This window comes from Chelon labrosus (assembly GCF_963514085.1).
Source record: "Chelon labrosus genome assembly, chromosome: 4".
Classification (NCBI taxonomy): Eukaryota; Metazoa; Chordata; class Actinopteri; order Mugiliformes; family Mugilidae; genus Chelon; species Chelon labrosus.
Window position 1 is genome coordinate 24,829,079 of NC_140340.1, and position 16,661 is coordinate 24,845,739.

The 16,661-nt window shown below is 41.6% G+C and overlaps 2 protein-coding genes across 2 annotated transcripts; both read right to left on the reverse strand.

Moving 5' to 3' along the window:
* Positions 1-980: 980 nt before the first annotated feature.
* Positions 981-11,295, reverse strand: trpc4apa (transient receptor potential cation channel, subfamily C, member 4 associated protein a). Its single transcript, XM_084543026.1, has 18 exons — positions 11,146-11,295; positions 9,215-9,343; positions 8,979-9,095; positions 8,768-8,825; positions 8,584-8,639; positions 8,243-8,371; positions 7,411-7,612; positions 7,120-7,305; positions 6,883-7,025; positions 6,664-6,795; positions 6,516-6,574; positions 6,250-6,435; positions 5,990-6,080; positions 5,726-5,866; positions 5,499-5,610; positions 4,348-4,460; positions 3,961-4,167; positions 981-2,063 (listed from the first exon to the last, which is right to left on the reverse strand). The coding sequence occupies exons 1-18, from the start codon at positions 11,269-11,271 to the stop codon at positions 1,926-1,928; spliced, it is 2,325 nt and encodes a 774-aa protein (XP_084399152.1). The 5' UTR covers positions 11,272-11,295; the 3' UTR covers positions 981-1,925.
* A 161-nt stretch (positions 11,296-11,456) lies between these two features.
* Positions 11,457-15,644, reverse strand: sla2a (Src like adaptor 2a). Its single transcript, XM_084543036.1, has 8 exons — positions 15,166-15,644; positions 14,562-14,680; positions 14,376-14,475; positions 14,192-14,278; positions 13,453-13,556; positions 12,724-12,876; positions 12,508-12,631; positions 11,457-12,095 (listed from the first exon to the last, which is right to left on the reverse strand). Exons 2-8 carry the CDS (start codon positions 14,632-14,634, stop codon positions 11,969-11,971), a joined length of 768 nt encoding a protein of 255 aa, XP_084399162.1. The 5' UTR covers positions 14,635-14,680; positions 15,166-15,644; the 3' UTR covers positions 11,457-11,968.
* Between the last annotated feature and the right edge of the window lie 1,017 nt (positions 15,645-16,661).

The window sequence follows — 16,661 nt, forward strand, 5'->3', positions numbered from 1 at the left end:
TTGTGCATCATACAGAAGTAATCGCTCTCTCAGAAAATCAGCTACAGAAGTCAGGGTTCAGAGATTGTTTGTAGTTGCTGCAGAGAGCTCACAACATTCATGCTTTCATACGAATAGCCTCCCTGACTTCTGCTGTGGATGTGACAGGACTGATAATACACAACCAGTACAAAAGAACCACTGCAGAAAAAAATCATATCAAGAAACCATTGCAGACTTTCTCGGGCATCCGAGCCACTCGGGCAGAGAAACTGAGTATCGCAAGAGAAGCACTTGTTAAATGTAGAGTCAACTTCACTGCAAAGCACAAGAGATGGACTAATTCAAAATATGCACAGGAGAGATTTAAGACATGCTGAATGAAAGCTAATGTTTCTAGTTAAGTAGCTTAACTTAACAAATAAGCAAGCAAATAAAAGGCTTTGAAAGTGTGAAGGACATGTTTGTTTGCATCCTAAAGCAGCATAGCACAAGTGCCTCATGGGGTCCACTGTAGAAATGCCCTTATACATTCACGTGAACATGTATAATGACTCATGACATGCTGGGAGCAAATCTGTACACTAGTCATTAGAAGTGGTTTGATCTGTACTGTGCCAGCATAAAATATGAGGTAGCTGCTTTATTTGTACTTATCTCACGTTCGGTCTGTTCAAGAAACCAAATTATTTGTGGCTGTTGACACAAGTTTAACACAGCCGCGCTCACTGCTTCCGCTCAACCCGAACTCAAGTTGCGCCATGCATAAAGAGCCGTCAAACAGAAAGATTGTCACTCTCAGCTTGTAGTCAAAAATTTTGAGAAATGCGAGACAGCAGAGAAAGAGGCCGACTTTCAATCTGATGCTGATGATGTTAGACTGAAATCTAATTCACATAAAATTTTGTGCGGGGTGAAACAAAAAGTTGTGTCTTAACACTAACGCCTGCATAGTTTATTCTCTTCCCCAAGCTTCTCTCACATCATGGACACAAATTCACTTACACAATAAAGTTGTTTTTAATGAACACGTGTTAAAATATAATAACCAAAAACAATCCATCTGTGCAACGTTTTATTCTACAGTTTATCCAGAGCTAAAAGCCGTTGTTTTAAACAAGACAAAAAGAAATCAACAAAATAACCCGGAAAAAGGACGAGTTCCTGGGTGAGGCTTCGGAAGCCCTGACAGAATGGATGATTTTAGGTGAGAGGAACCCCGTGTGATATGTGGGACAACTCAGCCGGCCCTCGAGCCACCTAAATGTGCAGAGTAGAGCCAAAAAGCACCGATTAACAATAGCCACCTAATAGAACAGATCCACAGAAAGATTAAATGAAAATGCTGTTTTGAGAAGACCCCTGCAAAAGCTCCAGTGTCACCAGCTTTGCACTCAGGGCAGGCAGTGGAGTGACATGGAGAGCATAAAGGTAGTGTGAGAGTGAAGCTGGTGACTCCTGGTAGCATCTGTGCGAAAGTTCACTCTGATCATTTCCAAACCAAGTCCATGTGAAAAGAATCTTTTTGTCTAACATATCATTTGTTGAATCATACATATATTTTTATAGAATTTTGTATAGATTATATAAAAGGCTCTTTGAACTTCACCTAAAGCCAACAACCAATGCAGGCGTCATTTTCCAAGGTCCATTAATAGTCTGTGATACCGTGTGGCCAGTCTGGAGAGGGCATTCAGGGTGTCCATCTCTTCCTGTCAAGAAGAGGATGGCAACTTAAAAATTCCCTGTCTGCTCACATTTGTGATGACGGCCTCCATGCGAAGGGACAGACAGCAATCAGTTGAGTCTTTACATCCAGAGGGCAATAACGGAGCACCTGGATGCCTCAGCTCAGTGGAGTCATCATCACCAGCTTTAGATGTCCATGCTCCCAGCGACCATCTGCCCCATCCCATCCCCAGACCACTGAGTGAACACACTGCAGGTCAATCTTCCACCAGGTCTCTGTCAAGATCCATGAAGGGCTCATCGATGTAGCTCGCTATGGCACACAGAGAAGTCCTGTCTGAGCCCAGCAGCACTGACACCGTCTCCTTCCAGTAGCTGAAGGGGATACAGGAACTCTGAGAGGGAAACCAGAGAGCAATTAGAACAGCAACACATGGTTTGATTTTTTTGCTACAACTGGTTGTCCACTTAGCATTTTGATGTCAAGGACAGACTGGGAGAGTGTTCGATAGAACAACTCAGCATAGCTTAGCTGCACTGCTGGACGTCTACTGGCAGCATTAACACTTACAGTACAAAGATCTAAAATTAATAATTCCATTGTTAAATAATGCAGCATACCAAAGTGATCAGGTTTGTGTTTACACACACCAAACGATTCTATGAAACACTGTTAAGCTGTAACAGCCATGCCTTATATTTTTTGCCACTTGGGGGCAGTAGTACAAGGAAAAAAAAACTGCAGTGCCATCACCTTTTTAAAGTTAACATGTCTGACAAAGAGCTGTCACTTTACACATCCAGAAGACACTGGCTGTGACATTCATTTTGACTCCACTGGCCACTATCTTGGGCTTACATTGGCCCTGCTTTTAGCTTTCACCCTCCTTAACCCTTAGGAGAAATATTTGACTCTTGAATGCTCCACTATGTTCAGCAGCTAAACACTGACTTTATTTGTCTGCTGCTTCGTGCTGAGCAGGTTGTTTAGGGTGGATTTAAAGCCCTATTCGCACGGGACTACTTTTTCCTGGGGACGCCATGTGATTCAGAAACGACCCCCCTACGTCTGTGTTTCATGTGGCGCATTCGCACGGGATAAGCAAACTCTGTGTTTTACTCTAATTTACTATGCACAGTTATGTCTCTGCTACTTTCCGGTTCATTCCACTGCATGTCAGAGGACATTTTACCCTTTTTGACAGCTTCAGTTACTTTGCGAATTCTAATTGATAATAAAAAAATATATTTTTAAAAATTAAACATGATGAGACTATTGATCCCGGGAAAGAAATTACGAACGACCTTTCTCCCGCTGTCCAGACTTTGATTTACAGCAAATCCTTCATAATTCTTAAGTGACGAGAGGCAGAAAAAAGCTGCGAATCAAACAAAAGTCTTGAAAAAGTAAAAACACACCACAAAATCACAAAAATGTTGATTCACACTGGATTAGTATTATCACAGGACCTCTGTGTTACGAGAAATAGGGTAGGTAATTTGCGGTGTAATCTTTACTTTACAAATTACGGACATGGTCGATTCGCACAGGATTGAGATCACAGACGACCTCCGCTATTATTACAAATTACCGGAGGTCCCCGGGTAAAACTAGTCCTGTGCGAATAGGGCTTTTGACAGCACCTCACGCAAGCATCGACAGTGAACAAAAGTAAAGTTGTATGAGGAGATAATCTTCTGTAGGTTTGTCACTACAGGTGAGATCCTTGATGTTGAAGACATCAAGAAGAACATTGCTGACTCTTTCTCTCAAGTAGCAAAATCTATTCACTGTCTATAAGGTTCACAGGGGCCATGGTATACCCTGGGGATCACCCTGGCCATGTCGTTCATGTAACAAGGGTTAACACAGAGAGACAAACATTCACACAAAAATATCAAAATCAAATATGGAAGAGGACACAGTACAATCTATGAGCTCCTGCACAGAATATGTGCTTGGCAAACAACAGTGATTTCCACAAATGCAAGACATAATCTTGACTACAGAGAATACAACTCATGAATTTCTACAATAATTTGTTTTTGAATATTTGAAGCAGTACTGTCTAAACTGGTAGTACAAGCTTGTATGTCAGTCCGGTCACATTCGTGCTGTTATGACACAGCTCTGTAAGCACTTAAAAGTCTTGTGATTTCTCTTCAGGAATGTTTTGAATGTGAATCAGCAAACACTGAGGAGATTCTTAACTTGCTGGTGATGCAGCTGCTATGAACTCTGAAACAAAGATAGGTACTAATTGAGTACAGAGAAGAGTGACAGCTACTCACATTCTCCAGACAGGTGCTGTCCTTGTCCTTGTTGAGGTAGTGGCGCTGCCAGAAACGCAGTAGGTTGTGGAAGTTGTTGAGCAGGCAGCCCGGGTACTTCTCAGCAAACTCCTTCTCCCGCAAGGCGTTGAGGTAGAAGGGCAGTTTAGCCCTTCTTCTGGCCAGCATCAAGATCACCAAACTGGTGTTTAAACAGCTCACATTCTCCTGCAGGAGAAAGAGATGGAAAAGAATTCAGTGAGAAACTGTTTTGCACAACAATTAAAATGAACTGATCTAACATTATTTCAGGTTTATATCATATAGTCATTAACTTATTTAGCCAAATAATAATCTGTCATTCTTGAAGTGTTTCTCTGTTAAACAGAAAGGAAAATAAAACAAGACCTGTGTGAGTGTCTGTACGTTGATGATGTTGATCAGTCGGAAGAGGAAGGAGAGCCTGTTCTCAACTCTGGCCATGTAGGACAGCAAACAGCACTCTGAAAGTACCTCCACCACTGAGGAAAAAAAACACCCAAGTCAATGGAAGAAAATCTGAACGAGTGCTAAAGCTCTTAAAATACTAGTCTAAGGGGCCGTCCACACGGAAACGCAAAAACGCAGAAGTTTTGCATTGTTTTGGCCGATCGTCCACACGTATCCTGTAAACGCATAGCCCTAAAACGCACTTTTCTGAAAACGGGTCCCAGGGTGGAGAAATTCGAAAACGCAACTCTTGCGTTTCTGTGTGGACAGCGAAAACGGAGAAAACGATGATGTCATCGCCACACCCCCGAGCAGCCTTCCACCTCCCGCAAGACGTCTCATAACAACATCAACAACAATGGCGGACTACATGCTAGTTTTCCTGCTGGAGAAGATATTGAGCCTATTAGGGTTACTAGGGCAACATATCATGCTCCTGTGCCACCACGCTGAGCAAAAAAGGCGATTTGTAAACAGCGCTCAAGATTTGTGCGCATGCTCCGCCTCTTCCTCTCCGTTTTTGGTGAATTTCTGAAACTGAAACAGCGCCACCTATAGGCCTGGAATATGAAGTAGCGTTTTCGGTCGTGCTGAAACGGACCCGTGTGGACGCGGATATTTCTTGAAACGATGCCCTCGAAAACGGAGAGGGAAAAGATCGTTTTCGTACGTGTGGACGTGGCCTAAGTAAACCTTATTTAACACCAGCATTGTTTACATTTACACTTATATTGTTCTCATGATCAGAATAAAAGCACAGTGCCTCATGTAACCACCTCAATTGGAATAGACTGGCCTGGTTAGAAGGACTTTTCAATCAGATTTAGAGGTATGTTGTAAAACTTTTAAAATATTAGCACCTTAGTATTAACTTGAAATCTCTATCAGATTGATTTCAATCAGTTGAAGAAATATTCACTGTGTAAACATAGCCAGTGTTTTCAGTGATTTATTTATACTAGTGCGGACGCGGTACGACTTTTAACAAATATCCTGTTTGTAAACACAAGTACTTCTGGATTTAATTAAAGGACCTAGTCCACAAGTGTAAACCTTACATCCCTGTTTACCTTTGACATCTTCAGTCTGGCTCTCAAAGCGGTCCAGTGACAGGACGATGCAGCGCACCAGCATGTTAGAGTCTACCAGAGAGCTGTTGATCTGTGTCAGGAAGGTCTGAAACTGAAAAAGAGATATCAAGCCACAATTATAAACTTTAACAATAAACAGATTTTAACTGTATTAAGCCACTATATGAAACATATTTGTGCAAGACACTTAAGATTTACAATTATACCTTTTCTGGAGTGTTGACATATTTGTTGAATCTTTTGAAGGCATCAATGTTGAACTTCATGAGCTCTCCAAGCAGATCAAAGTAGCTCTGAAGGACATCTCGAGATGTACAACCACTGTCTATGATGCAGAAAAGGATGTGCTGTGGAGGGACAGAATCAGAAAGTGAGCAGGCGTTCATTCAAGTGGAAATTAAATAGAGATCTGAGTATTGCAGCTGATTTTCATGAGTGACAAGGAAAAACATCCACGGCTCCAGTTTTACCTCTAGTAGTCCCCTCTTGAGGAGGAACATTTGGTCTGCATAGGATGTGGCTCCTCTGAGAAAACTTTCCACTGCCCTTGCCTGCCAGAATCTGCGTACACATATAGAAAGGAGATTCAGCAAAGAAGCAGAACTAGATCTTGAGCAATCTTTGAAAAACAGCAGACATCATGGGTCTCTAATTTGGGGACTTTTGCCTCGAACAAGAACACTGACAGTTAATGTCAGCAACTGTATGTTTGGCCTTCTTTGATGCAAACCTGAAAGAGGAGTCTGGAGGTTCCCTCTTCATGACCGTGAGGAGGCGTGTGAGGAGGCCCTTCTTGCCATCACACACAAGGCTTCTGTCTGTGTTGACGAGAGCTTCCACCTCAGGGATATTAGCCTTCATGGATATGGCACTCAGTTCATTCAGCTCTTGGCTATTCAGGAGGAGATACTTGTTCCTGAAAGAGAGACAACATTTAAGAAATATAAACAGAAAGGAGAAGTTTGATTGAAAGTTATTGAATAAAGGTTTGCTTACTCATGGTGGTCACTGAAACTTTGGAGTAGCCGCAAGAACTGGATTTTGAAGGATATTTCCTGCACAATGAGAATAAAGAGTGTAAATGGTCAATGATGAAATGCAAAATTTCTTTTAATAGCCCATAGACTGGATTGAAAGTGCATACTGGACTACAGTCGCAGTTCTCATTCTGGCCATGCACCACGTGATTTGAAGCCGTGTATTTCCTCCAGATCAGCTTGTCAAACAGGTTATTGAGCCCCGGGATGAGACGGAACTCAGCCAGCATCTTGTGAACCTGTGAAGAGACAATACAAGATTTACACTGTTTAATTCTGCTTAGACCCAACACGTCAGTTCACTTCTACAGGAGGGAAGACGGTACCTGGTTCCTCTGTCGGCCCATAAGGAGGACACAGAGCACATAGAGCACTTCCACTTTATACATGATCTCATGGACAATCTTCATGGACTGGGGCAATCGATGTCTTAGAGGGCTGGTGGCCAGAGAGCTTTCATCTGAAGACTCTGAAGGTGAGATACAAAAAAATCTGAATAAAAAGTTCATAAGATTTAAACCAGGGAGAAGAAGCAGCACCACCACAAGTGACCACTGTCTCACCTGTACTGCTTTGTTCAGCCTCTTCCGTAGCCATCTGCATGAGGGCGTCCAACACCAGAGCATTGTCCAGCCACGTGTACCAGTCCTCCAGCTCCTGCAGGAAGTTAGCTCCTGTGGCTTCAGACACTTTTCTAGTGGCCAGCTTACACAACCGCTCAATGAAGCCAGGGATGTTCAGCAAGGTTACTGTTAGAAAAGAGTGTTGGATAGTTCAGTTACTAGTCCATTTTTTGAGCACTGGCACAAACCATGATATGCAGCTTGCCCCTTTCTCCTCCAAAGCCAACGTACCCTGGTTGACCTCTGCCCGTGAGGGGCTAGCATTGCGCTTCTGCTGGGCATTTTTGGCCAACAGGGTGTGCTTGTCATCGTTTCCTACATCAGGTTCTGAGATGGTGACGGACAGGATGCGACAGAAGTTGGCCAGCTGTTGCTGGTCAAAGCTTTGGACCAGGCCTGACAAGTTGGGGATGCCCTCTAACTGGATCATCTCCTGACAAAAACAAACAGATGCTCCGTTATCAAAGACCATGCTGCATTCTTACTAGCAGGACGTTTCGAGGTTGAGTACTATTACAGATTTATGGAGGAATGTTAAATAATACTTAAAGCATAACAACAAATGTAATCCAAAATATTTTCCTTTGCAAAACAAGTAATTGATTAGCATAGTAATTGATTAGTCAATTATAGTGTTTATATGCTTTCTCACTCCATGTTTTGACATTTTTGGAAAATTGTCATAATTAAATTAATGAATTTGTTACAATTAGTAAGTAAGATAAATATAAGATTATATCCCAACCGTGACTGGTGTTATCTCTAAAACTACAGGCTACAGAGATGTATTGCTTGCCAACAATCTGGCAAATAAGTTAAGTTTCACAATACAGTGGAAAAAAAGTTAAACTAAATCTGACCGCAGCATTCAAATTTAAGATATGAATTTCACCCGAGGGAATTAGAAGTTACCGGCAAACCAAAGTTGATGAGTACTTTCACAGAAAATATAAGACTAGTAATTAATTGACGGATCTTCAAAAAACAATGCTACAGATATCTAAACATTTTAAAATAAACAATGTTTCCATGTTTATGCTTAGGATTCAGGTTTAACTCTGACCTTCTTTACTCCAAGAATATCTTCAATTAGGGTCGCAGTCTGGAGGAAGGTCTTCTTGTTTGTCATGAGTGTGAAGAGAAACAGAACAAAGTCGTCTCTCGCTGCCAGGGTCTTTGTGACTCCCTCCGTCTAGGAATTGAAAGAACAAATTATGCATGTTAATTAAATCATGCTTATTCCGTTATGTAAGGGACGTGGAGAAAAGAGAACAGTAGAGCACAAACAAAATGAGAGGAAAATACATATATAGTATTGTAGTATAAATATAGTAACATGAATGTGCTAAAACTGAAGGAACCTTGGACATTTTCTGGTGGTTAAAAATGTAATGGGATACTTACACATATACAACAGTTGTAGAGAACACTAAGGCAGTCTTTGACCAAGTCATCATTCACTGAATAAAAAAACAGAAGTCCAACTGTTTCACTTTCAATAGAAACCAAACCGATTATTGTCATAAAAATGTGTTGGCTTACCAGAAATGTTCAGACATATAAACAGGTTAGTGTCAGTCATACTTACTTTTGGGTTTTTTCTTCTGCATAGTTAGTGTGGGTCTCATAAGGATCTCCACAAGCAGCTTTGAGGAAACAGAAAAGTGAGAAATCAATTTCTACAGTGTCTCAGCATGAGATGTGCCACAGCATGACAACTGATTCTTTACATGTATCAAGCTTCATCACCTCCAAGTCCAATAATAACATCATCAACCCACTAGTAACGTCAAACTTACATCGACTCCACCAAAGAGGTCAAAAGTGTATGTGTTGGGGAAGGTGGATTCCTGAGCGGTCTTCCTGTCCTCTGTGACAAAGGACATAGCCTCCATGGAGAGCTGGGATGATAATACCTGACAAAGAGCATTGTTTAAATGTAAATCCCATCACTCACGTTTAAGAGTGAAACATTCAGCAACAACAAAAAAATTCCACAGACTAGCTGTAGGACAGTCTAGAGCTGTGTGGCTACCTTTAGAAAGCTGTGGGCATGGGAGAGGTCACTGTTGGGATGGCTGCTCTCATAGAGCTTCTTCAGCAGAGTAGGGATGCCATTCCACTTTGCGCGTTTATCTCTCTCCAGGAGCAGGCCTCCGGGGAGCTACCACACACAAACAGAGGCAACTTTAAATAGCGCAACATACATTGTTTTAGAGCTCCAATGGGGTTTTAATGATTCATCAATTTTACACTCCAATACCTACAGAGAATCCCAGTCAGGTTGATTGATAGTCAACTCATGAGTAAACTCATTTTTATTACGAAGCTCAAGCTGCAGATCTTACAGCATAGTGGATGTCAGCACAGCGATGTTAGCTCATATGTTCTCCTCTGGGGATTTCTGAGCTGAGCTTTTAGATGAGGACCTTTACCTAGAATATTTATCGGCTTGTGAAGTAATGAATGCCATAAAAAGTTCTCAGTCTGGTTGATCTTAAAAATAAGAGACTATAACAAAGCCATGGGTTTGTTTAGATGTATTTTTTCATGCACTAATTTCTGCATAAATTACTTGTCAATTCCTCACCTTGCTTGGCTCTTAGTAGAAAAAGATTCTCCTGACATTGTATATTTACTCCTAAAACTAATGTTTTTACCTATATGACGAGTAATAATACGTTTATTTCATCTAGACAGGGGCTCAGAGTGACAACAGAAAGCAAGCCCTCCTTCTAAGTGCGTACTTGGCATGTACAAGGTTTTAAGGAAATCACAGTACGGCCAAACCAATAAGTTCAGGGCCTGTGTTCAGACCCTGCTCTCCTGAAAATCTTTGCTGATTTCATCAATAAGATGCGGTGAGTCTGTAGCACTGACATGACACCAGTGTTTTGAAAACTGCTCATACTGCAGGACTTTGACAAAACTTGTCGAACTGGACATTTATCAGGGTCATCATACTATGGGTTATTAGCACGCCTGCTTAAAATTATAGTGTAAAAATAACCACTGAGACAAACTAGGTTGAAAACTGCAAGTCAGCAAGTAACGATATTTAAAGCACGGCGGAAATATTACTTAAGCAAAATAATGTTTTTTTTATTCATAACGGTCCCAAACGACAGACAAGAGCGTAAAACACATACTCGGTGGATGAATGGGTGAAAATGTCCAGCCAGGTGCAACGGTGACCGGTGAGAATCAAAACAATTGACGCAATCTATCCCTGCCGTTGTACCGAAACTAGCCCAACGAATGTGTTCTTTAAAGTCACAGTTATCGTGGAAATGTTTTCTTGTGTGGAAACAAAAATAAACGTCCTAACGTTAACCCGTACAAACAGCTGTTGTAGCGTAACCATTTATGGAAACGATAGTTATTGTGGTTTGTGTGTCGTTACGTAATCACCTGAGCTGTTCAGCTGGATTAGCTAGCTAGCTAGCTAGCTGACTGACGTTAGCCTGTTTGCTAACATTAGCAAATGCTACTGCCGTTGATTAGCAGGTCCAAGGGCTTCTATAATTAAAATGAGGTCCCTTTAGTAACATTGAGACTTAAATGTCCGACAGAAACGACAATAACCCGCAAAACGTCTGCTGAAGGCGTTTGTTATCGCAGTAAACCTAACCTACAATGCTAAGCTAGCGCTGAGCTAACAACAAAAGACCCACCAGAAGCGCAGCTTTCTTCATACCCTTGCTATTAGCGTTATTTGGCTTGTCAGGGAGCAAATACTGGTCTCCAAAAATCTGTTGTATCGACATTAAAGCTTCGCATTTCAAACACTGCATGGTAATGCTTTAGCCTGTGTATCACAGAAGCCGACAGGGGCGAACTCATCTCATGCCAAGCGTCCAGGACAACGTCTTCAGTCCTAGGCTTGATTACAAGCGCAAGTCCCTGGTCTCAGTCGACCAATTTTCGGGTGCCTTAACTGTCGCAAACACGTATCGTTTCTCTCACCTGCGTCCCTCGACTGAAACCTTGACCAGTAATTTTACTGGACGTCAAATTCTTGACGATATTGCCGTTTAAATTTCTTCGTTTTCCTCTGGTACAGGGGGACTCGGACCCCAGAAGCGTCGCCATTATTTCTTCTTCCTGAACTGAACTGCTCAGGCAGGAAGTGGAAGGCTTTGATGAATAGTTGGAGGTAATGAAGCGGCATCTACTGGCAGAGAAGAAGACTCCGACAGAACCGAGCAGCTTGGGAGTTTGTCTGTTTGTTTTTGTTTATTTTTGTTTATTTTTTATTTTTTATCATAGATAACAAACTTTACACAATAGAATTCCAAGAAAACACAGGCCAGACTTTTTTTTGTGTGTGGTTATTTTTATATACGTTGCACATTCATCTCATAGCTAGCATCATTTATTGGATTCCAACAACACAACCATGATAACAATCATATAACGATAATATTAACATATAATATTGGATTCAAATTGCATTACACATTAAGTTATTATATTAAGAGAAACATTTAAGTCAAATGAAAAAAAAAAAAAAAAGTCTCACTGACTTAATAATGTGCACCACTTTGGACACTCACAGGTGACACAAAAACAATCCTCTTGCTGATACAGTCTCCAGTTCCCACGTCCACACAGTGTAGTGTCTCTGCCCTCCTGCTATTCCGGGGCAGTCCGTAAACATGACATCAGGGCACGCAGATGACCTCTTCCAGTAGTTTGCCTGAGCTGCTGCTGAGGCAGGGCAGTTATTATGTCTCCGCTCCGTCTGACTGACTGACTTCTTTCTCTCTGACTGACAGACGGTCTCTGCTCAAGTGTCCCAGCTGTGATCGTGGCCTTCTGTCATCTCGAGGTAGGAACGGATGGCCTCCCTCAGCCCCTCGCTCACCAGAGAGTGGGATTCTGACTCTGTTCTCTTCCTCCTGAATATCACTGACCTGTATGCACAAACAAGGATTTGAGACTTGAAGAGATTACAATATTACTTATTTAAGAGACCCAAATATGCATGTAAGGTCCAGAAATATCCTTGTGAGATGTTGAACAGTATTAAATAAGTGAATCCATTGTTAAGGCCATATTTTTCAAGTTGAACTTCCTGCTCTATGTTTGTGGGTCGCACTCAGCCACATCTGGCACGTACCCAGTGCAACCACAGGCTTATTTGTTGGCAATATTTCCACACTCTACCAGCAGTTTACTCAGCACTGAACCACACATTACTGTACAGTTGAATCAACATTTTTGCTGCCACAAGGCGTTCATGCTGAGCTGCAAATCAAGTAATAGGGCGACATCTTGTGGCAGTCATCAAGAGAAGCAAAGCTAGACAGAGGGAGTCAACCACACCTGCTAATGTCCTTCCAGTTGATGGTAGGCCTCCTGACAGTTGTGGGGATAGGCCTAACGTCCATGTCTGCACCCTGGATGAAGCAAGGCACAGTCAGCCGACAGCACAATCCATCTGTAAACTCTGTAAAAGGAGGCAGCATATTATCATCAATCTTTTAAAGTTAAGTTTGGAGTGTTGAGGAAAGAAGATAGTGTCACGACCTCAGTACACACCTGCATAGTGTTCCACCAGGTGATGCAGGGAGGGGAATGTGAGTCGTGGAGATATGTAGACCCAGCCATTGTGGAGGTGGGAGATGCGGTAGTGCTTCACGCTGTCCATGTACGAAGGGTTGGTTCTCTTCAGAACAGAAAGCGAGTAGGAATCTAATGATAGGACACATGCAGCAGTTACAATACAGTGGTCATGATTATAGAATACAAAGTTCTGCACGGGATTTTTAAAACAACCTGCATTAGATATTGGAATGATGTTGTCCCACTAATCTCTGTTGCATATGATGTTCTAAGTGTAAAAATGTGGGGTTCAGAATTTATATCCATCATTCAAAAGTAAATAAGCACAGAATAAAATGGCCCGGGGGACTAAATTATTATAAGATTTTTATAGAGGAAATATCTTTTTGGTGGAAAGGCCAACTAGACTGTGTTTTACGTCTATTATTTTTAAAATAGAGATCCAGTCTTTAAAGAATTAATGCATTTTGAAAGTATTTTTGAAAGAAACAAGTACAATTATCAAATAATTGCTTTGGATCAAAAGTGTTCTATTTTCTTCTGAAATGTAGTGGAATATAAAGTAACAAGAAATGGAAATGCTCACGTAAAGAAGAAGAATACATCGAAATTGCAGTGTACCTAGATACTTTACTCCATAGGTTGGGCTTGATTTAAAATGTCTGTGATACTATTTGCAAAGAAAAATGTAAACAGCCCTCTAACCTCTGTGTGTCTCTGAATTTCGGATCAAGAAGGCTCCAGTCTGGTTATTAGGATGCATGAGCAGCTCCTCCGCTTTGTACCTGCCGATGCCTGTGAAGAGCCACCTGTTGAAGAGTCACACATTCACGTCAGTGGGACAATAAGACGGAATGTCATAATGACAAATACGTTCGTTCATTAATTTTTAAGGGTCGCAGGAGCCTACCCCAGCTGCGATTGGGCGAGAGGTGGGGTACACCCTGGACAGATCTACAATTAACCTAACCAGCATGTCTTTGGACAGTGGAAGGAAGCCGGAGTACCCGGAGAGAACCCACGCAGATACAGGGAGAACATGCAAACTCTACACAGAAAGGCCCAGTCTGCCTGGATTCGAACCCGGAACCTTCTTGCTGTGAGCCATCAGTGCTAACCACCCTACCACTGTGCCGCCCATAATGACAAATAGACACAGATATTTCTTCTGTGGTATTCAAGTCTGGAAAATACACTGGAAAAAACAGCAAAGCACATTCCCCACTGGAGGAGGACTGAAACTACAGGAGGCAGAGGCTGATCATGTCACAGAGAGAACAGATGTTCCAAACGTCTGTTGCCACTGAGGTAAATGCCACTTACTCAAAGACTCCTCCCACCTGTCAGGGAACTCCCCGCCTCTCGTTTGTTCTGAACAACTCCTCTGCTTTCTCAGAGAGAAGGAACAAAATGTCAACGCCATGTCCTTGAGACTGCAACTCACCTGTGTGTAACCTTGGCAGTATATGTGGTGGGAATGTAGCTCTCACGTCCTGTGGTCGTGGATCTCACCATCATAAAATCGCCATCACTGTTTGATGGAGAAAAGAAAAATTGGAATTAATTGTATTCTGCCGTCTAGCTCAAAACATGGATGAAAGCGAAACACTGATGGCAGTACCACATACTCTGATAGGATGGTTAGTCTTTCCCCAATGGACATGGTCAGTTCTGTGTTTCCATATGTTGGGTAGTTATTGAGAGACACAGTGATGCTTTCCTGGAGGTCTGCAGAGAGAAAGGAAGGATATTAGATGTGACATTTTCCTTTGTTTTGTTGTGCATATTTATGTCTTGGGTTTGAAGGAACCTACCTGCTGTCATAGATTCAGGTGCATTTTCAAGGATTGTCATGTTTGATCGACATCTGATTGGACAGGTCCCCATGTTCTTCGGTTGCTTGCTTTTTGAATTTTTTATATGTCTGTTGTAGCTTTAAAAGAAAACAAAGAGATAAGTTTAGAACCGTGAAGCAAATTTAGAAATGCAACTACGCTCCTGCGCCATATATCACTCTTTACCCGGCAACAACACCAAGATGATACAGGAAGGCGCCTAACCACAATAAGAGGCTTCAATATCCTGTGTTAAATTTCCATGCAACATGTAATGTCAGGAGTAAGGTCTGCTATTCATGAGAGTAGAAAGATGAGATTTTATTCCCACACTGCTGGCTCACATTTTTTATTACGAGAGTAAAATGTACAAGAGAGTAAAATACCTTCAATTAACTTCGAAAAACATGAACTAATAACTTATTTAGCCGCAGTGCATGGGCATTGACAAGTGGAAACAACTGATATTTGATGTAATACAAATACACAGTGAGGTGTGTTTAAATGATCCTGGAGGTAAAAGACAAGTCAAGAGCAAAAAGGGGAAGAAAAAAGAAAGAAAAGCAAATGTTGTCATGCTCACCTCCTTCAGTTCTACTGAATTCAGCACAAGTAGTTTGATAGATTCTTCTCACAGCAACAAGTAAATTCCAAGTCGTCTTGATGAAAAATGCTCGCCTGCTTTCAGCACACAGACGTAGAACCCATGGACGACCCGTGATATATGCGTAAGTTCCCACTCAGGCCTGCTGATCAATCAGAACCACCGTGTTGCCTCCTCTGCCCTGCTCCCACAAAGACTGCTATGTTGTTGCAGCTGTTTAAAGTGTGGGCTGACTGAAACGAGGAGGCCTCCTGCATGGTCTTTATGTATGTCACCCTGCTGCAGCTTCCTGTGACGCTCAAGACTTCAACATCCTGACTCAGAACGCCTTGTGCTGTTCTCACTGATGCTGTAAAATGAAGCTAATAGTGCGTCGCTTGTTTATGGAATGAACTGTACATCGACGTAAGCAGTATTTACAGTGGTTAAATGCTGTGGGTTAAAGAGGTGACATCAATTCATGGTGACAGCTAATGCAAAATAAGTGATCACAGGATCTGCAGCTGAACTAAGATGGAAGACAGTGACCACATTTTCCTTGTGATCTCATTAAAATGTTGCTTATGGATAAATATTAACATCAGTTAAGAGGCAAACCTCTGCAGAACTATGACAAAGACTCTCCTGCGACAAGTTATTAGTGATGCCAGGTTGTTAATTTTTTTGATGTGCAAATGTCGAAGACAAACAGCAATTAATTTTTTTATAATAAATAATAATTTATTCAGTGACAGCTGAAGGGCCTGAATAAATATTAACTTATGTTCATTGGAGAAGGCAGAATAAAACATGTAATAAGTGTTTTGTCTCTGAAGTTAATAAGTCTAACAGAAAAATGTCAGATCTCTCCAGGTTGCAGTTTTTAATCAGATACACTGCGAGCTTTACGAGCAGCAAAGGAGCAACTCTGCTGTGAGCGGAAAAAATAAAACAAGAACAGATCAGATATGTGCTAAATCACCAGAGCAGCTCGTTCTCACGGATGGAAAGAACGCTTCTATCAGGAATTGAATCATTCCATACCGCTGTGGCATATCTCTCTGTAATAGATTTTGAAATTGGTTCACTACGCTGCACATTTTCCGATGTGTAATGTATTATCTGACTTTGCACGAGTTCTGCTAACATGGTTTGCTTGGATTCCAATTAAATAAATAGGATTTTAGCACACACAGGCCTGGTATTTGGCAGTCCAATCCACTCTGGCATCAGTAAAGATGACAACAAAAAATGGGCAAACGATGCTTACAGGGTTGTTGCACTGCATTTCATTGTAATATACAGGTATCACTGTCTAAATGCTTGCTGAAAGGTTCATTTTTATTTGCCATCAGGAAAACTGTAGTGCTGCGCAATGGAGAAACCCAGACTGATAATGAAATACAGTGGCCTTTACTTCACTCTCAGCATGGTGCCCATATTTATCTCATTTGGTAAGCAGCTGATCAGTTTTTTTTTTCTTTTAATTTGTTCTA

Excerpts from the sequence above, each read along its gene's own strand:
- trpc4apa (XM_084543026.1), bottom strand. The coding sequence starts at position 11,271 with ATGGCGACGCTTCTGGGGTCCGAGTCCCCCTGTACCAGAGGAAAACGA. Across the intron at positions 8,372-8,583 it reads TCTACAACTGTTGTATATGT|ACGGAGGGAGTCACAAAGAC; the intron begins GTAAGTATCCCA and ends TTCAATTCCTAG. Across the intron at positions 7,613-8,242 it reads ATATTCTTGGAGTAAAGAAG|GAGATGATCCAGTTAGAGGG; the intron begins GTCAGAGTTAAA and ends TGTTTTTGTCAG.
- sla2a (XM_084543036.1), bottom strand. The coding sequence starts at position 14,634 with ATGGGGACCTGTCCAATCAGATGTCGATCAAACATGACAATCCTTGAA. Across the intron at positions 12,632-12,723 it reads CCTGGTGGAACACTATGCAG|AGTTTACAGATGGATTGTGC; the intron begins GTGTGTACTGAG and ends CTCCTTTTACAG. Across the intron at positions 12,096-12,507 it reads AACTGGAAGGACATTAGCAG|GTCAGTGATATTCAGGAGGA; the intron begins GTGTGGTTGACT and ends TTGTGCATACAG.